The sequence below is a fragment of the Centroberyx affinis genome, unplaced genomic scaffold (assembly GCF_046629955.1).
Source record: "Centroberyx affinis isolate AG114_WGS23_722 - 3 ecotype Tasmania unplaced genomic scaffold, CSIRO-AGI_Caff_v1 ptg006177l_1, whole genome shotgun sequence".
Lineage (NCBI taxonomy): Eukaryota > Metazoa > Chordata > Actinopteri > Beryciformes > Berycidae > Centroberyx > Centroberyx affinis.
In genome coordinates this window covers 189,504-213,420 of record NW_027283136.1, presented here as the reverse complement: position 1 = coordinate 213,420, position 23,917 = coordinate 189,504, and the positions used below count along the sequence as shown (strand labels likewise).

At 42.9% G+C, this 23,917-nt stretch overlaps 1 protein-coding gene across 1 annotated transcript; it reads right to left on the bottom strand.

The window, feature by feature from the left end:
• Nucleotides 1-24: 24 nt before the first annotated feature.
• asph (aspartate beta-hydroxylase) lies at nt 25-21,899 on the bottom strand. Its single transcript, XM_071512215.1, has 12 exons — nt 21,784-21,899; nt 20,144-20,305; nt 18,794-18,838; nt 16,784-16,852; nt 7,906-7,989; nt 7,108-7,188; nt 6,358-6,476; nt 5,833-5,949; nt 3,708-4,413; nt 2,407-2,469; nt 2,242-2,283; nt 25-344 (listed from the first exon to the last, which is right to left on the bottom strand). Exons 1-12 carry the CDS (start codon nt 21,857-21,859, stop codon nt 337-339), a joined length of 1,572 nt encoding a protein of 523 aa, XP_071368316.1. The 5' UTR covers nt 21,860-21,899; the 3' UTR covers nt 25-336.
• Nucleotides 21,900-23,917: the final 2,018 nt, after the last annotated feature.

Sequence of the window (23,917 nt, the reverse complement as noted above, 5' to 3'; positions counted from 1 at the left end):
AAAAAAAAAAAACAAAAAAAAAACGGTCAAGAGAGGGGGGGAAAAGAAAAGTACCATATTATTAACAAACAACTCATCTGTGATCAGACAGATTTACACTACAAAAAAAAAAAAAAATTCAAAAAGGAAGGTGTTTTTCAGAAAGAGCGGGAGAGAGAGAGGGGAGGGGGAGGGAGGGAGAGGGGGAGAGAGAGAGAGAGAGAGACGAGTGTTGTCGTGACGACTCGATCCGTTTCTCCCGAGGTGAGAGAGCCGCATCGCTCCGAGCGCGCGCCCCGGAGGGTGGTGATGCAACGTCAGCGGGTCCTTGCTCCGTCGCCGCGACGACCGCAGGCTCTACGTTTCTGTAAGGGGGGGGAGGGGGGGAGACCGCAAACGGAAGATGACATCAGCAAGAGACCACGATGTTTATGTGTGACACTGTGTGATGAGTACATGTTTGGGTGTTGTTATTTAGAAATGATAAGTGACATTTGTTGTACTGGAGCACATATTTTGCACCAATCTCTGAAAAAACTAAAAGTGCATTATTGTCATCACATATGGAGGCTATTTTTCCCTGACTACATGGTGCTTTACCAGTGATCATGTAGCATGACCTCTGCTGGTGAAGGCGGTGACAATGAAGACTGACAGCCATTTTATAGATTGTGTTTCTGCAACCTAACACTAGAGGGAAGTGACTGCTCTGCCCTCCATGACAGGCAGCACATACAAGTCCCTGTATCTGATATCCAAATAAATATCTGGGCATTCCTGCTTGATCTTTGCTCTCCATTACAGTGATAAAAAAAAGTACAAGATCTAACTTGGATTCACTTAGATATGGAGAAAGGTTGGGCACCAAACTACAGCCTGATGGAGAGTTACTTTATAGGCTTTATTTACAATGGCAAAGTAGTCTGACAAAGAGCCATGTAGACTTTGGATTGGCCTCTTTGCTCCAAAGGCAATCTGAAGGCATCTAAAGCCCCAATCTGTGATCTGTGACTGCATTACGCCGCCTTCTGCTGACATGCCTTCACCCTGCATCTGGCTTTGTTTACATAGTGCTCTATCGCAGTGATTCTCAACCTTTTTCCATGTCAAGGACCCCTAATTTAGTCCACATTAGGGCCACAGACCCCCGTTTAATGAGATTTTGCCTCTTGGATCCAAATCGGAGAATATTTTTATTGTTAGATATGATTTTGTCCAGAATCTTGTCCAGAAATTTCTTGTAAATGAAATAATGCTGAAGTTTAACAATTCATCAATTTGCTGGGGACCCCCTGGAACCCCCTCAAGGACTCCTGGTGGTCCCCGGACCCCACGTTGAGAAACACTGATCTAGCGGATAGAAGATCTTTTTTCACTCCGAAATGCATCTGACCTTTTCATAAGGACCGACACTCTGAGTGTTTAACATGTACTTTACGGTTGTAAGGCTGTCACATTTGTAAACAGTTAGTAATATGTGTTACGATAATTGACAAGTTATTTTCCATCTACAAGTCAAATTCCTCAAGAATATATGTGAATTTAAATCCAAAGTGTAGATGTTCAAATAAATTCCTGATTGGATCTTAAAGGGAGACCGAGTAATTTGAAGAAATCTTTGTCTGGATCTGTTCATGTGCCAATTATGAATATGAAACTTGTTATAAAGAACACAACACACGGACACATCAGAGTGGTCAGGCATGTTGCAGCCCGCAAAGGTTTCAAAGGTGGCTTCACCTTATCAGTCATGGCTGTTTCTACACAGTACAACTGAGTATAACTAGAATCACACAGGGAGAAAGAGCCGTTTTGTAACAATTTGTGACACCAATCTTGTCTAAACAGGTAAAAATGACATGTAATCTGATTTTTCTGTGTGTTTTATGGCCATGAGGAGATTGGCTACATTTACCCAGGAACATAGGCTCTGTTATCTTTACTGTACCCAAAGTACAGCTGACAATCAGTGCCACGTTGACTTAGATAGCCGGCATGCTTTGCTGCAAAGTGCCGTAGTGTCCTGATGCAACATTATGTAATACACAGTTAATGCCATGTTTTTCAAAGTCTGGGTCAGGATCCAAAAGTGGGTCACAGAACGATTCAAACTGGTCCAGACAAACAGAATGACTTGGAAACACTAATATTAGACCAATTACAGTATTGTCAGTGGTGGTGTTTTTGGTATGGGTGAGCCTTTGGCATTGATACCAAGTTTACACACAGCCTAATAAACATGAGAATGAAAACCAAGTTTACCTGTGGGCTCATCCTGAATCTGTTCCTCTGCCTCTGCAAAATCTGCCGTTGAAAAATAGAAAAACACACACACGTAAGATCACAAAATCAGAGAAAACATTTTGGCCTACTACCTATTTTGGACATCAATTATTAGATAGTCCAGGACTGTGTGTGTGTACCCACCTGCTTCTGGTGCCTCCTCTTCCTCTTGTGCTACTTCTTCTTCTGCTACTTCTTCTGTTTCCTCTGTGAATGTGGAAAAAGAACATCATTTGAAACCACACACCGATTATATAAAGCTCCTGGAGATAGCATTAACATACACTGTACTTCAGAAGATTGTCCCATTTATCAATTTAGCTATTAAGTGATGAGAACATGGACACCACATTCATCCATGTGTCCCTAGTAGATTGCTGTCTCTAGTGCTCCATGCTAACACTTTAGCATACACCATGTTGAGTGATAGTAGCCACTAGCATTATCTCAAAAGTGAGAAAATGTGAGCTTGTAGCGTTGTAGCAACATATGTGGCTAGGAATGGCAGTATTGTGTAGGAGATTGGTAAAATATACACTAAATATGATATAAAAAATGTTAAAATGTACATTAAATGTAAAAACAACACACCGTTTGTAGCAGGGACTACTTTCCCCATTTTCCATAGCAAGTGAATGTGATGGGTAATATAAGACTGAGTACAGCTAAAGATCACTGTGCAGTGGATGGATACATGGTTGCTCACCTGAAATAGTTCCAAAAATAAACCTAGCTACATCAGCTATATTGAGTTAATATTTAATTTTAAAATGTATGAATCTACAGGCCTTACAGTAGCCACCGACAACTTTTTATCACTAAAATTACTACTACTACTATTATAACTCAACATAGTGTATGCTAAAGTGTTAGCATGGAGCTCCAGAGCCAGTGATCTACCAGGGACACATGATTTTGTTGTCCATGTTCTCATCACTCTCATCACGGGTAAGCTGACCAATGGGACAGCCTACCCAAAACTTGGTGTATTGCTTTAAATGTGACTGCAAATGTGTTAAAAAAAATGTTTTAATACAAACTGTTCTTGGACCCTCACAAACCTTCCTGAACGCTATTCTGTCCTGGTGGTTCAGTAATCAGTGCTGAAATGTGTGAGGCTGATAACGCTATTTTACCCTCTGTTATACAAGCACTGTAGCAATTAGATAAGAGCAGAAACCACCCTGTTTGTGGAGGGTTAGGAAATGGATTTATTAGCAAAACCTCAGTGCCTTGATAAGGGCTGATTATTCCTGCTAGTGTTGTCATGATAACTGAAATTTCAATGCTGCTTTATATGGAACCGTTTCACTTACAGAGCCAACAAAGATAGACACCAAAACCCCTGTGAAAAAAGTTGCTACACAGCTGTTCAAGTTGAAATGTGGTTAACACTTTGCCTGATGGTTTTTCTGATGCTTTTTGCCAATGCCCCTCTTCCTTACCTGGTACTGCTGGCTCTTCCTCTTCTGAAGGAGCGTTCTCCTCCACAGCCTCTACCTCCTCTGCGGCCTCCTCCACTGCTTCTTCTGAAGGAGCGTCCTCTTCTTCTGCAACCTCTGCATCTGCGGCTGGCTCCTCGACGGCTTCTTCTGAGGGAGCGACCTCTTCTTCTACGGCCTCCACCTCCTCGGCGGCTTCTTCTGAGGGAGCGACTTCCTCTTCTACAGCCTCTACCTCGGCCGCCACCTCCTCAGCAACCTCCTCGACGGCTTCTTCTGAGGGAGCGACCTCCTCCTCTGCGGCCTCTACTTCTGCTGCCACCTCCTCAGCAGCCTCCTCTGCGGCCTCCTCCTCTTCCGTGGCCTCCTCCACGGCCTCCTCTACATCTGCAGCAGCCTCCTCCACGGCCTCCTCTTCTGCGGCAGGCTCCTCCACAGCCTCCTCTTCTGCGGCAGGCTCCTCCACAGCCTCCTCTTCCGTTGCAGCCTCCTCCACGGCCTCCTCTACTGGAGCAGCCTCTTCCGCGGCCTCCTCTACATCTGCTGCCGGCTCCTCCACAGCCTCCTCTGCAACCTCCTCCTCTACAGCCTGTTCCGCTGCCGGTTCCTCCACAGCCTCCTCCTCTGCTGGCTCCTCTGCAGCCTGGTCTGCCGCAAACTCCTCAACAGCCTCCTCCTCAGCTGCCGGCTCCTCCTCGACTGGTGCGGCCTGGATCAATCAATGTAAGCCACAGGTCACAGGAGAAACTATGAACATCTCACGCTTCGTTTGCTATCGAAGCACCTATGGATAGGTTTGCCAAATCATGATCCAACTTATTTCTTATCTTTTTCTGGAGCACCATGGTATGTACCAAAATTAGGGTTGGGTCATAAAAAAAACGAATATTTGTTCTGCAAACCAAGTACTTCTAACAAAGTGAACTAACTAGGTAGAGCTCCAACAGCAGAGTAAGCTCTGTGGATCAGCCACTAGAGGGCTTCTGGTGTCATTTCAAAACACTCCACACTCACTGTTTGGCACTCATCCTCCAGTAACTGCTTTTGGTAGCAAGTATGTCATTAGCAAAGCCACACAAAAGCCTAGGGTGAGCCAACTCCAAGAAAGTAAAAAGGACAATCTTGTTCAGTGTAAATTATGTGGAACAGTTGTTGGCTCCATAACAACAACAATGCTGAATCATTAAAAAAAACAAAACGGCCCACTACTTCTTACAAGCAAGATGATATAACCAAACTAGCATGACAATATTTGTGTAACAGAAACCAAACAGAGAATCTCTGCCCTCATTGCCAACATGATTGCTAAAGATATACAACCGATCAGTACTGTAGAAAGCAGAATACTGTACAATGATTATTTTTGTCCATAATCTGCTTTAGCCTTTTTGGTCAATATCTGAATATTCGTCAATACCACACACTGAATAGTAACCCAAAATGGACTTGTGCGCATCCCTAAAAAAATGCTAAAAAACAAAAAATGCATAGTGCCTGGTGTGCATAGCTTCTGTTCATAAGTGGTGCTTATTCTAAGTACCACTTACATAAGTACTACAGTAGAATAAGTAAATATTTATGGATCACCAATTGTAAGTGTTCTGGAAATAAACAAGAAGAAGAAGGACAAATCACAGTGCACATGCTAATGCTTTTGACCACTGTGAACTAAGTAAATACTAAGTAAAAATAAAAAATAAAAAAAGAGTTTCTACCACACACATAACACCGGATGAAAGTATTTTTCTTTTTGAGTGTCGTTTCCAATTTTGATTTTAATTATGTTGTAAGCACAGTTTCTGTTGGAACGTTTCATTAAAGCTGCACTACACATGATTTCTAGTTAAAATCCACCCGTCTTAGCCTAAATTAAAAAAAACAATCTATGCTACCAGGTGGTCAATTGCAGTTAATTGCATCCACCTGGCATCCCAGGTGGAAATCAGTACCTGATTAGATGGCTGGAATGAAAACCTGGACTGAGAACCACTGGAAGTCAGAAAGTGAAGTGGTACTGCTGCAGAGATGCCTAGTGCAGCTTTAAAATGGCCTTAATTATTACAAATTAAACGGTGAAGGAAAGCAGGTATGCAGTTGGGATACAATGCGCAGTAGCAGAAGCACGTACCTCTTCCACGGCCTCCTCCTCGGCAGCGGCCTCCTCCTCCACCGCCTCCTCCACAGGCGCCTCCTCCTCCACGGGAGCAGGCTCCTCCTCCAGCACCTCTGGCTCCTCCTCGATCACCTGGACACGTCAGAAAAGGGTTTGGTTACATGTACTTTATGGATTGGTCGCCACAAGACCTGAAGTGGGAGCTGTGATGTTGAAGTGAAAATAAAGAATATAAATTATAACATCGATGTGGCCAAATTTGGACAGCAACAGCATCACTTAAGATCACCCTTAACTAGCCAATGGAAAGATATAAACAATAGGTGAAATCTGCAGTAGTTAGGATATGGAAGAGGCAGAGAAATATGATCTCTGAAAAAAAAAAAAAAAAAAAAAATGGATGTATGTATGTATATGTATTTTTGATGTCATATCTTTCAGCAGGGAGCGCTTGGAGAAACTCGCATTTGGCCAAGGGTGTCTGCAGCTGGACACAGTTCTGCTGATGGGTTTATAATAACGAAACTGGTCTCTACCAACCTCAGGAGCCTCCTCAGGCTCTGGTTCTGGCTCAGCCTCGGGCTCGGGCTCGGGCTCGGGCTCAGGTTCGGCTTCAACCACCTCAGGTTCGGGCTCGGGCTCAACCTCAGGCTCAGGCTCTAATGGGGAGAAGCAGAGAGTTCAACCCTAATGCCCCTTCACACACACACACACACGTTGGGAAGATTACAGTATGTTGATCTGGGTCCATCCTTCAGGAGGCAATTCAGACCTCTGTGTTCAACATGGCAGATGTGACAATCCAGATACAATACAAAGCTAAATTAGTTCAAAGTTGAACTCTGACCCCACTGACAGTCTAATTTGGCATTTCACAGATCGCTAGTCCAGTGTGAAAGGGGTATTAGAGAATTGAAAGAGCTACTGGAAGTAGTGGAGTGAGAGAAAGAAGCACTTCCAATCTAATTTTTCTAAGTCAAATTATAATTTTGACTGAATCCAATAACACTGTAAAATAAGATCTCACATGACTTTAAACCTTGGAATAAGGAGTTTTCAAATTCAGACAATAAGCAGGTCTTACAGGATACAGGGAGAATAACATGTAGCTGAAGGATGATATTTGAAGTTTGCCAAGACAAATTTCCAGTTCTACTTGCATTACTGGACACTGGTTTTTGTTTGCTACATGATTCATTGATTCCACAAAGCCAGTTGCTGACTAAAATGTCATGTGTAGGCATTCACACTCACGTACGCACACACACACACACACACACTCACACCTACCTGGCGGGGGTGCAGCAGCCTCTTCTGCTACATCGGCTTCAATCACTTCCTCAACAACCTCGGGCTCGGGCTCAACGACAGCTAAGGAGAGAAAGGCAAAGGAATTGATAATGTTATTACTCAATTTTAATGGCAGCTTTTGTGAGGGCGATTGCATCTGTGCAAGCATGTATGGGCATGCACTGTGTCTGTGTGTGTGTGTGTGTGTGTGTGTGTGTGATTGGGATGGAAGGTGTATTCAGCAGATGTTGGAAGGATATTATATTTTTATTCTCTTCAGACAAGACAAAGAGAAACAAACACACCTGGAGCGACACCAGGGAGGGGGGCGGGAGACCAGTAGCTCTTTGCTACAGAAAGGGTTTATGGGAAATGTAGTCTTAATTTTGAGAAACACTAGCAGAAATACCACTAGTGTGAGACAGAGGCTACCAATCATCTCCACCATGGTCTCATTTGTTTGCAGTAATTATTCCAAGGTACCACAATTAATTTGACAAAGAAATATTGATATTAAAAATGCTATACATAGCACCTTTAAACTGGACCACCAATAAGAGGGTTTGGTAACCAAGAGGTGCTGTTGATAACAAATGATACTAAGCCAACAGATAATGAGCCAAATGATACTGTAGTATATCCCTTTAAGGCTCCAGGGATCTCATCATATAACACAATGATGTATGTGTGTGTGTGTGTGCCTCATTAGCTACTACAAACATGTTCCTGCAGCACCACTGGAGAGATTGTGCATGTGTGTGTGTGTGTATGCGTGCATGTCTCTGTGGTGTGTGTTACCTTCCGGTGTGGGTGCAGGAGCCTCCAGTGGGGCGGCGGCCTCTTGCTTGGCGGGGGTGACGACGGTGACCTTCTCTTTCAGTCCTACACGGGACGACGCACACGTTTGGTTGGCATGACAGCACACAATACAGCAGGAAACAACGCTGCCGCCTTGGTGCAAACGAGGCACCATGGGACCAAAGACTGTGTGGCAGGCTAGTAAAAACACTTGACTGGTGTAAAATGTAAGAAAATATATCTACATGTATATATAATAAATCCTGGGATGAGCACATATATAACAATATGAGTGAATATATTTGTCAATGTAGTGTGGGATAAGCTCATATTTCAACAAATACTCTTGTATAATATATTCTGGGATAAAACACATTTAAATACTGTATATTCCAAATATCTGGATCATGTCAGACACATAAATACCTGTAGAACATATATGAAAGTGGTAATTTTGACATACATTTCATCCATATTATGTATCTGTGTACAATGGGACGCATACGTGATGCACAGGATCTTGAATGTGTGTCAGAAATGTATGTGTCAAATCAGATTGTCATCATATGATAATAGTAATACACCATTCACATGTAACACACCAACATAAAAAAAGGACATGGGTTTTCTTTTGCTGCTGACTCTTTGAAGTTTCACAGTTTGATATCTGATAGTATCATGATTTGAATTCACACAAGAGAAAGAAAATCATGGATTGTGTGAGAAGTCAAAATAGATAAAAAGCAAAGTGGAAAAGGGATAAACTGCAGATTTTAGAAGTGTAGGAAACTAGTGAGTAGGGGCAGAGTTTGGTTTATTTTTTCAATCATCCCTCAAGCAACTTTCTTCCAGATTGCTACATGAGTTCTGTATGCTTTCCACACACACACTCGTACAATATCCAATCCCTTCCATTCTGATAGACCCAGTGAAAGAAAAAGACCGGTTTACACTCGTAGAAAAAAAAAAAAGGGCACCTACATGGATCCAGAAACTTTATTGACAAAAAGAAGGAAACAACACATATTCACGGTCCTAGATTTAGAAAAACTCAATTCTTCCACAAGTGGGGATTTCTCGTGAATACAAGACAAATCTCTTCACTACACCATAACGTTTGATTCTAAGTGCTGAAGAACTAAATGGCCTGTTAAACCATCCATTTCAATCTAGTCAAATCTAAAATTTGAATACATCACACTATTAAAGCACATTTCAATGCTTTTTCCAACCCCTTCCCTTTTTATCTAACCCTTCCTCCGCTGAAAATGGCTGCCATCTCCGTTCGGGGTTTCCCACCCCTATAACCAGGGGGCGGTGCACCAGACCCCAGTCTCTAAGGCGGCTTTATCTGGGATCTTTAGCCTCCTCTGCCACCAGTGTTGGCATATCAACTACAGGTCTGACCTCTGACTTCATTTCCTGCCTCCTTTGTCAGATTTGCCCTTTCTGCCCTTGTCTTTGGCCGACTCTTTCCCTTTCCCCCTGTCCTCCTCCTGCGCCTTCTTCCCCTCCCCCTCTGCCCTTCTCTCCTTCTTCTCCTCTTTCTCACCTCCCTTCCTCGATTTCCTCTCCCCCTCCTTCTCCTTCTCGCTCCCCTCCCCCTCCCCTTTCTCCTCCTGCTGTTTCGCTTTCTCCCTTCTGAGTTTCTCCAGGGCTTTCTCCATCTCCTCCCTCTCTATCTTCTCCTCTTCCTCCTTCAGCCTGGCGGCTACCCTCTCCCTGGCCTTGGCGGTCACCTCCTCCCTCCTCAGCTCCAAGACCTTGTCCTCCTCCTCCTTGGCCAGGAGCTGCCGGACCTCGGCCAGGGCCAGCTTGGCGATCTTCTTGGCCTCCACGCGCTCGTGGATGATGGCCAGCTGCTGCTTCAGAGCCTCCCGCAGCTTCCAGCCCACGTCCTTGGTCAGAGGGTTTTCTGGGGCGGACGTACGATAACACCGGTTGCTTTTACGCCACTCGTTTAACATGAGTTACTATGCGAAGGAGGCCATGCTGCGTTCTAAAATGTAATGCGTTATTGGATGCCACCATGCAGTACGCTGGCGTAGGCACATCTGTAGAGCATTTCTTCTCCAAGCAGTGAGTAGACTTTGTAGACAACACCGATGGGTTGGGTTTAGATTGGTTTTAGACCGGCCTAGACCAGTTGAGAAGGTTTTACACTAGTTTTATGGGAGTTTATTAGGAGGAAGGTCACACCACTCTGGGTCTTAAGCTGTGCGTTAAGATGGTAGATTACAGTATCTCATCACAACACAGCAAAGTATATTAGTACCGTCTTAAAGTATCAAAGAACAACGCAAATCCTCCTCATTATCATCCTCACTCATTAGAATTATGTTCTATGCGTCTAGCCCACACCATGCAGTTGGTTGGCAGGACGATACCTTTCTTAGCTCCCCTCCTGGCCACATCTGGCTTCTCATCTGATGTTACACACAAACAAGACAACAAAGTTACAACACTGGGATTGGACTGGTGTAGCCAGGCCGCTGTATGCCGCTCAGCGCTCCACCCGTTTCCACATTCGTTCATCCATCCACCCAGCCAAGTTCCATTCAGCACGCAAGGCAAAGCCTTTGAAGCAGCTCCATATACTACAATCCCACTGGACACGACACATGAAGCTCGTCTCAGCCTGGAGCCAACAGGTCTACAGTCAAAGCTAGAGCACTGGTAGAGCACTGCCAGACAACCTAGCTAACAGACAAACATACAGCAGCTGACTGAAAGCAAACATTACGGAAAATGTACACAAATCCAGATCTGTAAAGCAACAAGTTCAACTCGTGCAAATAGGGCCCAACAGAGACGCATTCTAGTGGTAAAGCTTACAGACAAATTATCTTTTTCTCTCAATTGTCACAATGTCACAGGAGACACATTTTATATAGCCATTGGGTATAATTACTTTTGGGATGCAAAATGGTACAATCAGGGATGTAGTGGAGGGTAAACCCACCTAAAGCATAAACTAATAACTGATTGGTTCATAGCGGTGGTTGTTGGCCTTAAGATGATCACCGACTAGAGGTCGCAGTTTACCCACGTTTTATTTTACCACTACACCACTTTGTACGAAGCAAAGCAAACCCTAGTTCACACTAACAGGCCAAAGCTAGCTGCCCACCACAGTCTAACGATGCTGTTCTCATGCCTGCCAAATACTGAGTTCCTCTGGTTCCCGCTTTCCGCCTCTCTCTCCTCCTGAACCTACGGACTGGGAGTTCTGGGTGGACTGGGAACACACACACAGTATAATGCACAAGAGTGTTTCTGCTGTCACTGAATAGCCAGAGCAAGCAACATTGCCTACAAAATGTCATTACTGTAGTTTGTAGGCTGAAAAATTCCACAGTAAACACAGCAGATTATCAGCCAGACAGATATGAAGTGGTACCTCTGGATCTCTCTTTTTTCTTTTCTTCATGTACCCCACTGCCCTTAACTGATGTTTATGTAACACACACACACACATGTGAGAACATAAATTGTGACAGTCAAACAAAAATCAACACCCAGTACTATATGATCTTAATACACGCAATTAACATACAACATGCAAGTCAAAGCAAAAGTCCAGTCTGAATTGTTAGTTTGAAAACTTTCAAAATGAGCATCCAATATGCATCAAGTCAATGACAAAGTCTCCAGCAATTCAGATCATAACCAGCTCACATGCAAGACACACCTTCTTTCCACAGAAGCCTCGTTAGAGTTTTTGCGGGCTGCAACTTGTAATGGATTCAGTAGACTTGTATGTATATATGGCCTCTGGTTAAGTGTCACACCCAACACATGCATATGTGAGAAGTGACTATGATCTATTACTGATAATGGGTTGTGCGGTATCAAACAAATCATTTGGCTTCTATATGCCTCGAGGCGGTTATTTGCATACAAACCGGTATGGCTCTAGTAACATGATGTAAAACCAATGACGATGTTAGGACTATCAGAAAAACCAGTGCATCAGTCAGGACAGCAGACAAAATAAAGAAAATATTAAGAAGTTAAACTGGGAAATTGGGAATCCCTATGAGAATCTAGTGATCAGCTACAATGATTGGCCAAGAATGTGTGCCAAAACTTATACAAAGATAAAAAAATTAAAAAAGATAGATAGCCATTAGGAGTAAATGCAACCACAGTGTTGGAGGACAACGCAGGATGAACCAGCAGGACTGTGATAAATATATTCTGCCTCTTAGGTGGCAGATTGGAGGCACAGTGACTTTCTGCTCAACCTACGCTTAGTCATTTTACAATGACTTGGTGAGACAGGGAGCTCTCACCAGTCTAACCAGTTGAGCAGTGTAAGTTAGAGCGCTTTAACACCTACGTAGAGATTCATACCTCTAATAAATAAACGCGACTGCGGAATTGGAATCACTCCACCCTAGAGCAGAACTAGCCGGTTTTAAAATCATGTGTCCTCCTTGCCTCCATTACACTGCAAACCTGTCAAAACATAGACACACACACTCCGATCCACCCACACACACCGTTTGTTTCAGCTGTCGAGCTTGTAGAAACACCAGTAGAAAACAAACGCTTTCTTTTCTAGATAGGACGAACCTCTCTCTCCTCACTTTTTTTCCTTTCTGTATCACTCTCTTGTCTCTCTGACTCTCTCTCTCTGACATATCACTATGTCAAACAAACTATGCATTAAACAACCAATAAGTCATAAGCCTTATGATTGACGACTAGGTGAAAGATGTTTGCTTTTATTACATTTAAAGGATGATCGGGAGGATGGAGCGATTCTGATGAAAATGGGTATACACTGCTACCGAGCTGAGGAATGGTATAAAGCAACCAACTGCAATCAAACAACAAAATGAAACTTAATTACCTCAGAGTACACAAGCACCTGAAGGATGGAATGCACCAACTTAGCTCAATTACTCATGAATTTAAAACAAAACAAACTTTCAACAGCAATTCGACTATGAATTCAAGACAAAACCAAGAAGCTTCAACTTGAAAGAGTAAAAAACAAAGTACAAATTCATGCTAATAGTCCAAGTATACAGTGTAAATGCTTTCAGGGTCAGTTTGTATGGCATGCAGCAGTAGGAGTAGACAGAAATTAAGAGAAAAGGGACAACCAAGCAGTTGTCCAAGTGCAACTGGTCACTCCATCTTTGCATTGTCTATAGTGTCATTGGCTGCAACCAACAGGTTTGTGCACAAAACAATTCATCGATAACTTGTAGAAAAGAGAAACGGAGGTTCAAAAAGAGGGTTTTTCAAAAAGTGTTCCTGAGTGAAATGTCCTCATCTCAGCAAAGGGACTGACAGTCAAAAGTCCTTCGTAAGGTTTTAATGTTCTCTGCAAGATTTTGTTGATATTTCCAACTAGGGACTGGTGATTCTATGTTTTGTCCCCCAAGAATGAGGCTCATTTATCAAGTTGTAGGGTTTCTGGACATTAAGGGATTCTGTGTTGACTGACCCCCTGTCTAAAATGTTCATTAGTGGAGTGGTTTGTCAAGAACTAAGTAGGGGTCCAGGAGGTGGGTCACAGGCTCTATAGCACAAGAGGAAATTTGTATCCAAAGCTACTGGCTAGCTTAAGTTGCCACAGTCTGCAAAGGTAAGCCAAGTAAAATACTGTAGGGAAATAGGTAGCTTCAAAGAAGGGTGCATTTTTTCCTACACAATAGCTTGGGTTGTGAGGATAGTTATTTTAAAAAGAAATGTGGGTTCCTTTAGAAAAACTTTGAGTGCATCAGTGGATTGGGCTGTTGCTGGGCATTAGCTGGCCTGAGGCTATTGGTTATGGAGACCGACTATGATAATCTTCTGCCCCTGACTTCCGTCATCTTTCGCTCCTCTCCTCCTGACCCCTCCCTCCTCCTCCTCCTCGTCCTCCTCCCGCTCCTCCCGGACGCCGCCTGCAGTACCGTGCTCCTCCTCCAGGGGCTCCAGGGGGTTTATCAGACCATACAGGAAAGTGAAGAAGCTGTTAAGCCAATCAGAGCCGCCCTCCTCCACTTCCGCTAACCAATCCAGAACCTCGGATTCGCCCTGACCACCGCCCTCACTGGTCAGGCCTACGCAAACAAGAGGGAGGGGATGGACGGAGGATGGATGGATGGATGAACAGATGGAGAGAAAGAAGTGGAGGAGAAGGAGCAGGGGAAAAGTGAAGAAAGTGGTAAAGTCAGAGATAGATGGGAAGATGGAGTCAAAGAAAAGGAGAAAAAGATGTGATGAAGTAAAGAAAGAGGCGGTTATGAGAAGAGGAAAGAGAGAGGGAGGGAAAGAAACGAGAGGAAAAGGTGGAGAAGTTTTAAGCGTAGGTTAGGCAGCGAGGGAACTACTCAGGCTCTATAGTAAGCAGTTGGAGTCAGAATTAGACAGACATAGAAGGAGTGAGGCAGAGAAAAAGAAAGAAACAGAGATACGGACAGAAGCTGGGTTTCCATCCAAGTATTTTTTTGGCAAATTCTGATGCATCACGATAGAAAATCTGAAAATGGCAAAATTTGCTACAATTTCCTCCAATTTCTAAGTCTTTACGCTTGCTTGAGGAGGAAAGGTTTTGTCAATAAAGAAATTCTGTGATGAATTGCAATGGAAACATAATGACCTAGGTTTGGTACGACCGGTTCAATTTCATTGTACAACAGTTCAAAAGTGGCTTTGGACTCCTCAACCTTCCAGAGCATTCTTAAAAGAGTCTTTCCATTTTTCTCATGGATATGTTTCTTTTGACATTCAGGAAGTAGATGTATTCGTATTAACCCAGCTGATGGAAATCTAGCCTAATTTGCACTTTGCTTTTTGTGGCATTTCAAACGTTCGTGCAAAATTCACTTGCCAATTGGATGGAAACATAGCTAGAGACAATCAGATACAGAGAGGGATTGAGAGACCAACAAACAGAGAGTGAGAATCAAAAGAGGGAAAGTATAAAAGCGACAGAACTACAGTATAAAGCCTAGACAGGAACATGCAGAGGGAGCTTCAATGGTTTTCTACAAAGCAGTTGTGATAGCGCTTGAGAGAGACGTGCTCAAATACGTACGATAAGAGCGAGAAAGTGAAAAGATAGAAGGAGGGAGATTCGAAGAGGATCTAAATCAAGTGCAAGAGAACTACAGTATACTGCCAGGATGGGAGCATGCAGTGTGGAGCCAGGAAGCAGCAATGGGAGCAGTTCCCAAGCAGCCAGAAAGTTGCAAGGCAAAACTTCTTGGTGAATAGATTACAGCAGAGCAACACAGAGGCAAGGGACGGTTACAGAGACATGGATAGACAGATAGATGGGTAGATAGATAGACAGACTGAAGAACGACCTCTTCGGTGACAGACTGGATTCCCCTCTATTTAGACTTAGTAGAGCCTCATCAAAGTAATTGTGGTGGTACAGAGCAGAGCACTGCAGTATAACAACATTTCAGAACAAGAAAATTGGAGCCAAAGACGTTATCTTGTAGTGCCAAGTTCTGATACTAGCCTAAAATGCTTCTATTTAGAGCAAAATACAGTCAATAGTGTGGATACTGGGACAGTGACTCTTTTTTTGCTGTTGACTCACATACATTATAATATGAGTCTGCCATCAAAAGATTGATACGAGTCAAAAGAACAGACTGTCAGCTCTTGATTAAGGGTCTTCATTGGCCTCCATGTTAAACCATGTAAACACTGTGGCCCCAATAAAAGGCCAACCTGAACTCCTGATTCTCATGGTTGTCCTATGAACAAATGGAAACTTTTTTGGTTCTTTTAGGTACTGTGTAGAACCTCTTCAGCAGAGTTCTTCACATCTTGGTTCTACTACAAATGGCATACCGTCATTTGTACCATACGTCTGTGGTCCCACGTGTCAAATCAAGTCAAATCTAGTGTACACTGTACTATTGGTTTGGGAGTTGTGAACCTCACACAGACAATAAATGGAATGGATCCTGATCCCGTATCAGTACCATGCAACATGCAGTAGGCTTGGGGATTAGCGTTGCGTTGAAGACAACTGGGAACTACAACTTTTCTGACCTCCAAGCTAGAAGAAAAGCTCCCAGTTGCCATGAATGCTTTGAGCTTCATATAGACTAGAGGAGAGATGCCCCAAAAACTCTACTGCTAGAAAATAACAAATAAAATAACAAAATAACACAGAAATAAAGAAAAACAGAACATTTCCATTGGAAATTGATGGGAGTGCTGTGTGCAAAACAAGGCTAGGGGCAATTCACCTTCAGTTCAGTCAATTTGAAGTTTTCAGTGCCTGAAATTTAATGAAAACGCGCTTCTTGCATTGAAGGTAAATTAAACCCAGCCCGGTCCTAAAAACCCTCATTAATTCCATCTTTGAATAACAGGTTAGTTGACAAACCTTGCAGGTTTATTATAGAGGTACCACCGAGAATCTTTAACTTTTTAGGTCAGGACCTAAGCTTTAAGAATTTAGTTTCTCGCCCTGGGTCTCAGGCTCATTAAAAGACACTAAAATTGTTTCCATGTGGAGATGTTGAAAAACAGGCCGTGGCCCATTTTTCATCACAAACCATAGTTTAAGAAACGCTGAACTTAAGCTTTTGGGGAGCTCAACTCAAGTTGAAATGGCTGAAATTGTCTCTCTGGTTAGAGTCAACAACACAAGAGTCAGTCATGCAAAAGAAAACCCAAATTACTGCTTATTTTAATCAACATACATAAAACACACATTGTATCAGTGGCCTGCAGAAATCTTCTAACTCTTATAATGTCAAACCATTAATAATGAAAATGCCGAAATATGTCAATGGAAATCCAATAGATTTTTCTTGATTTATGACTTTTAAAACTATGAGCTTTCCGCAGGGCACTGATCGTATAATGACAGCATATTAGTAGTAAAATTATAGATAAATCAACTTGCCTAGCAGAACTTTAGCATCCTCGACATCAAAATCACCATCGCCGTCGGTATCGTACGCCACCAGTTTACCTACAGCAGGGTAACGGGCACACATTTAAGCCTTATGTTTTAACAGTTACCGCTAACTTTAGTTTGGGAGTTACATGGAACACAGAAAGACGTTAAAAGGTATACACAGAGTTTTTGGAAGACTGGCCCGTTGCCGCCTACTATCACTCAACATAGTGTATGCTAAAGTGTTAGCATGGAGTACCGGAGCAAATTATCTACTATGGACACATGGATGATTTTGGTGTCTATGTTCTCAACACTTAATGGGTAAGCTGACCAACGGGATAGTCTCCCAAAAACCTAACTATGGGATAATGTGGGATACAGTAGTGGGGGTAATGTGGGGTAATATGGTAAAGGACAGTGTTTCACTTCTAGCAGGGTAGTCGGGACCTTTCAGTTTTCACTGTAACCACTATCACTAAGGAGCAATGTGATTGTGATACTTCGACATGGGGAATTTTAGTCAGTTTATTTTAGTTGTCTCATGATACAGTAACTAGCCTAAAACCAGCTTGTTCGCATTGTTAGCATTCCTGAGCCAATGAGCTCACTTGCAGCAAGTTCTACCTATCAGTTTGAATGAGGAATGCTATAAATGCCAACATGCTGAGGTTTTATTAAGTGAAATTCCAACACAAAGTTTTTCCACTGTTGTCGTAAGTGCTTGGTGAAGCAAAAAAAAAAAAAGACTAAAATTCATGTCGAAGTATCCCTTTGAGATTTTATCCATGGAGTAGTACTGGATTACATTGTATCTGAGGGATAAACTGGGATATGATTACTTTGGTTTTAACAGTATGTAAAAATTATGGTTAATGGAGCAAATGACAGTGTTGTAGGCCAGATGAGGAAGTATGGAAGGAAGATGGGAAGGGAATGGGAAGAGCTCACTAGGTTTCATTTGAAGATAAAATACTAAAGATAAGATACTGTGGAATAATATACGATTTTGCCAAAAACTATGGGTACCCCTTGACCTTTCCTGTACATTTTGTTGTGCTAGTTATTTAAAAGATACAATTATTTGGGATAGGGTATACTGTGTTGTCAAATGTTAGTATGGAATCATTGGAAAAAATCATATTTGACAACTTCTCCTGCAAATTGGTATTCACTGCTCAAGGTCCTGCATGGGACCTTCTCCTCAATCTAGCAAGATGTCAATAGACAGCTAATAAATCTGATTTGTGTCCTAGCTCTAGGATGCTATAATCAAAGCTGCTTGGTAACTGGCTACCAGCTACACACTAATTGGACCAGAGAGGAGGGGGAAGGACATGAAGTTTGACAAGTCATTCAGACAGGAGCCCTGGATCTAAAACAGTTGGGACCAGAAGATTTGTCCAAATTCAGTACGGTAGATGGTGGGCCTACAGTCAAGTCTTGTTTTCCTTCACATGTTCCCTAGCAGCTTAACAAGGAGGATAGTTTTAATCATCTGTTCTAAGAAGAATGTCATGCCTGGTCTTCCTGCTTACATCAACCTCATGCCGTTACATCGAGGGGGTTAGCAGTATCAATCTTCAGAACAAGTTGACTTTTAAAAAAATTTCTCTTCATTAGGTGAATACATTCCAGTCCTTAACATGTGTGAGTTGGGCAATCACATGTTTGTCTAATCACAGGGAAATGGGCTTAAGTTTAAGAATAGAATGACCCTTCCTCCACACCGCTAAAGGGAGAGGCACAGTTACAGAAAAACAATGGGCATTGTGTTCACCGAGAGACAGGCAAATAAGTTAGGAAAGATTTGTGTGTAGAAAACCACAAACCACGTTTTCATGGTAGGAAATTACTCTAATACCGCTGGTTATTGGAATGGCTGAACTCTTTTTGATTCAGGGCTCCAGAAGGGTGGGGGGTGCAGATCCAGAAACCACAACAATGACGGCAGAGATGATGAAGTTTATATTTGTTATTATTGGTTCTAAGAGAGATTTGCCTTGAGATGTTTACCTTGCAAGGCCTCAGACAGGTTAATTTGTAAGTCCTTAGCCTTGTCTGCATGCAAAACACAAAACACAGATATTGGAATAACAGCAAAATTAACAACAGATCAAACAGATTCAGAATTCATACATGAATAGCAGATTACTAAACAGAAACAGAAACAGATTGTTCCAGATGATCATTAGGGGTGCTGATTAGTGACAGAAGGTATATTCTGATCAGTTAACAAAAACATGCATCTTACAGTACAGCCTCTCGCAAAGGCAGATAAACTGCTCAAGTGGTAGACTGAGTTGCAGTAAATGATGTTTGACTTAGCACAAAACATTGAGACAGAAATTTCGGCTCTACATTGCACCTAGTTGAGGTGAGTCAAACATGATCCATTGTTTATGAAGAGTACCATTTTGTGTAATGACCACACAAAACACTGGTATGTGGATTTACTCGTCAAGCTGATGACAGTATAGCTGGAATAAGAGCATTGTTAGTTGGTGTAATATTCTAATAAAAGGCCTTCAGAATATTTCCATTTTCACTCGATGTCACATGCTCTCATCTGCAGCCATTTTCTGGTGGCCATTTTGCATCCCATTTTGTAAGTATTTGGTTTAATTCAACTGGGAACGCAAAATGGAATGAGCAAAGCAACACTGTGGAGTGAATCCGGTATCACATCCCGGACACAGTCCAATAAATAAAAGACTCCTGCCAGGTTGGCCCTGACTGTTGATTTGTGAGCAGTGCTCTGTCAGTGCTAAAGTTCAGTTCAGGGACAGATGGCATCTGTGGCATGTCAGATGTCAGTAGGACAGATGGTATACGAGTGTGTTGAAGAAGTAAACCAAAACTGTTGCTACCTCACCTTGCACCCAAGGTGCATGAACCAGAAAAGGCTAGAAAGGAACAACAAATTCAGCTACTCCTGGAGGCTGGTGGACATTAAAAAAAACAAACTGGTGACTGAAACAAAAAAATGGTACATAAACGCCTACATCAGGGTATCCTCTAGAAGATCCACTTTCTTGTCATGCAACCCTGGTGAGGCTTTCTGCCAAAACGCATTGGTTTTTCTGCACCAATCAAGACTATTTTAAGAACATCCACTGATCTAAGAGGAGCTGAATGTATTCTTCCTTTCCTTACGAGTGTGTTGACTCACAATGACAGTCTGATAACCTCTCAAGTCAGCTCAATTTAGACTTCATGCAAGCGTTAGCCACATGTGCAGTGTGCATCTTTGCTTGCCTAAATGTATATGGTGATGTATGCTTCTGTGCTTGCTCTCGCCTGTATATGTGCATGTGTATTCATACATGTGTGCACTCTTTTCCACAGTATGCATTGTGTACTCACCGAGGACTCCCTGGTAGTCGACCAGGTCGAAGTAGACCACGGCGACGGATGTCCAGACGCCCAGCAGGGCGAGGACCATGAACCAGGTGAAGAAGCTGCCGCCGCCGGACCCGGAGTCCGCCTTCTTCCCATTCTTGTTGGCTACCTGGGGTTTGGCACCATCTGACAAGACAGAAACAGGAGAGGGTGTCAAGTTTTTGTTCATTTGCATTCAAATTCAATGCTGTATTCCACAAACTAGTATTACCGCAGCTGCACCTGTATTATTACTGTGCAAGCATTAGCAAAACAGCGATGGTTAACTTTTAGAGCGCAATTACACACACACACTTATGTCGCTTAACCAGAGGTACGTGGTTAATCAATTAACAGCAACTTCTTCAAAATAATATTCTGACATGTGAGACACAGAATGAATATTCATTTCAACTTAGGCCATGCTAGTGCAGGTCCCCATTCACAATACATCAAGAGGTTCGGTATATGGGTCGAGACCAGCGGGAGAAAAACACACATGTTCCACATCATCTTGGTGTTCCCGACTGGTTTGGCAGGCAAGAGATTAATTCCGTTTCATTTTTTTTACACTAAAATCTGGACAAATCTGGCAGGATTTACGCGTCATCTATCTCTACCGCTCCACCCGACTTGGCTCCGGGGGAAAGGGAGCGATGGAAAAAGAAAAAGAGAAAATAAGCCGCACGCAAAAGAGCAATGGGTGAAAAGTTATTCCGGGTGCCGATGACACCCCGAGATGCACTGTGGGTAGAAATAGTGGCAGAGAGAATGAACAGGTGCTAGAGAAGTCCGCTACATGGTGCTAGGTCAAACCCACACACACACTCAATATATAGGCTATGTGAGTGATTTGAACTATGATCTTTGTTTGAACACACGCATAGAAATATAGCACCAACTCTGGTCCTACTCTCATGGCAAGCAAAATGATGGGTGATGTTCATTCAAACTTCCCATGTCACAGGTTTACAACTAATGTAATGGCAACATAAGCTTTATACCATCACAATGACTAAATCCACTGAAACACGAGGCCTTACTATCAGTCTCGAGCTCAGAATTTGCTCCTATTCAAATCCTTCATAAGGAACACACTGTAATCTTTGCTAACCCTGTTCTGCATTAATCTAAAAAGGTGGACAAGGATGCGATCAAACTTACTGTGACCAACTGGAAGTGAAGTAATCTAATACAAGGAACTGAAACAGGCACACTGCAGCCAGTAAAATCCTTTAGTCAAGCTACACAACTCATGACATTTGCCTTAACTCATTTGCCTTAATATCCAGCTCTGCTTTGACTAGATATCCCTGATTGCAAAAATAAATCTCTCAGCACCACTATCTGATTTAATATTTGCATCAAAATTAAACTTAGTAGAACAACTTAGTAATTTAACTAAGCCCTCTAAGACATCTTAATAAATGTAAATAATTTAGCCTCAAATTTCGATAAATTAGGACTTTTTCAGACTTAAGGATCTGCAGATACGCTGTTGATTCTAGACCCCCCCAACCCATCCACTTGCAACCACACAACCAGGCCCGATACAATGACCTCCAGACTATGTTGTCCTCCTCTGGTCTCCGGCCCGTACCCCTTACACCGACCGCCATCCTCACCTCCGGTGTCCGCGGCGATCACCGTGGGGACGACAGGAGGCGCGGTGGATTCCATCAGGGTCACCGGATCACCCATCCCTGCCGACTGACGGCCCGGCTTACCGACTGACCGACCGGTTGACTGACCGCAAGAAGTGAAAGCCCAGCCCTGCCCCGCTGTCTCGTCTTCTCTCTCTCTCTCTCTCTCTCTCTCTATCCGCTGGCCCTCCCCTCTTTCTCTATTGCTTTTCTGTCGCTCTAGTATGTTCGTCAGACAGTCATCCTTTCTCTCTCTGTCTCTCTCAGGTTCACTGTCTGAGCCTGATATGGCCCTGGAGGTCCAATGAGAGCTATTTATAGCGCTGTTAGACCAGCTGGCCCTGACACTGAGAGAGAGGGAGAGGGAAAGAGATGTCAACATCAATGCCAGGCCGGCAGGGCACTGCCAGTTTCAGAGGGGAATGCCCCCTTTCCTCTGCCTGATCTGGAGGAACTGAAAGTAGTAATCTTCGTGTAAATAAATGTCTGTTTTGCTACTCTCTCTCGCTGATTGATATGCCACAACCTCTATCCAGTACATGAAAACTTTCAGAGGGCCACCTACAGAAACTCAAACTCCATCAACAGAAAATCCAAGGAAAAAGACGTCACAATACAGGACACACCGTTTGATTGACAGGTGATCTGTGGGAAGTGCAGTGCAGAAACACAGCAATGAAAAAAGAAAAACGGGGATCACAAGGATTACTACTTTCAGTTTTGAAAACTCTCCTAAAGCCAAAGTAACAACGGAGTAACACAAGCAACAGCAGGACGAATTTATCTGAAATCTTCCACTGGGCAAGATGTTGCTATATTATGTAATCCGTGCAGAAATGTCAGCATTCCCAAAAAAGTTGTATACTCCAGTCTTTAGATGCGCCCTCTAGAGGACACACAAACCTCTATTTTAACAGCCTGACAGCTCAGCTATGTCAGCCATTTTTATGATCCTTTCTTTGGCCTGGGGCATTCACAACTCCACTGAGCCCTACCGACTAATACAGCAGGAGAGAGAAGCCTTTTTACTCTAGTAGCTACATTGTACAGCAGCATGACAGCCAGAAAAATTACAAACACGATTAAAATGCTAATTCTAATTCAATCCAACCCTGTCTTTAGGCATTTCAAACTTGCGTCTTCATGTCACGGTAAGAAGTGTCCTCTTTTACAGCAGCACTCAAAAGAATGCTGCTATACCATCTGGCATCCCTACAAAGAAACCCACGGGGATCACCATATTGCCTCAAGATGTCCTATGGTGTATTGTTATTACAAACCGTACCTGTATGGTGAGATATTCTACAGATAACAAGAAATACAGGTTTACCAACAGTCATATCATTGTTATTGGAATTTGTACTGTTTCAAATAGTGAAATGGAGATTTGAATGCCATGGAAATAAAACTTCTGATCACTTGTAACAGATTTTAAGCAGAATTACAATTCTTCAGAGTTACATAAAAACTAGATGCACCAGTTCATTTTGATGGGCTAAACCAGTGGTTCTCAAAGTGGGGTCGGGGACCCCCAGGGGGTCCCCAGCAAAAAGGGGAATAATTTATTTTCTCCATAATTCCATCCATAAGTAACACAATGACAGAATGTATGACTATTTTGGTCAAGGGTTTCATACACTTTCTGTAATAAAACATCTAAAAGCAAAAATCTCATCAGATGGGGGACCCTGGGACAAAATCTTATCAAATGGGGGTCCGTGGTCTAATTTGTGTCAGTTTAGGGGTCCTTGACGTGAAAAAGTTTGAGAACCACTGGGCTAAACAACAAAAAATCATCTGCTTCAAGATGTAATTCTGGTAAGTATTCAGTAACTAGTCAACCATTATTCAACTCTACTGTGCTGAATAGTCTAGAGACCCCAAAAACAAACCACTCACACACACATCCCTCACATGAAACCATCACTTGCACATGCACAAGCCAGCTAATGTGGGTGTGTGTCTCTCTCTCTATCTCTATCGCATAAGCTAAAAAAACTCAACAAAAACTGCCATCCAATCACCAATCACCCCCCCCCCTCCCTGCCAACAAGCACACACTTGTGCACAAACATAAAAAAAACAACAACATGCTATGACGTACCGTTCGGTCCAG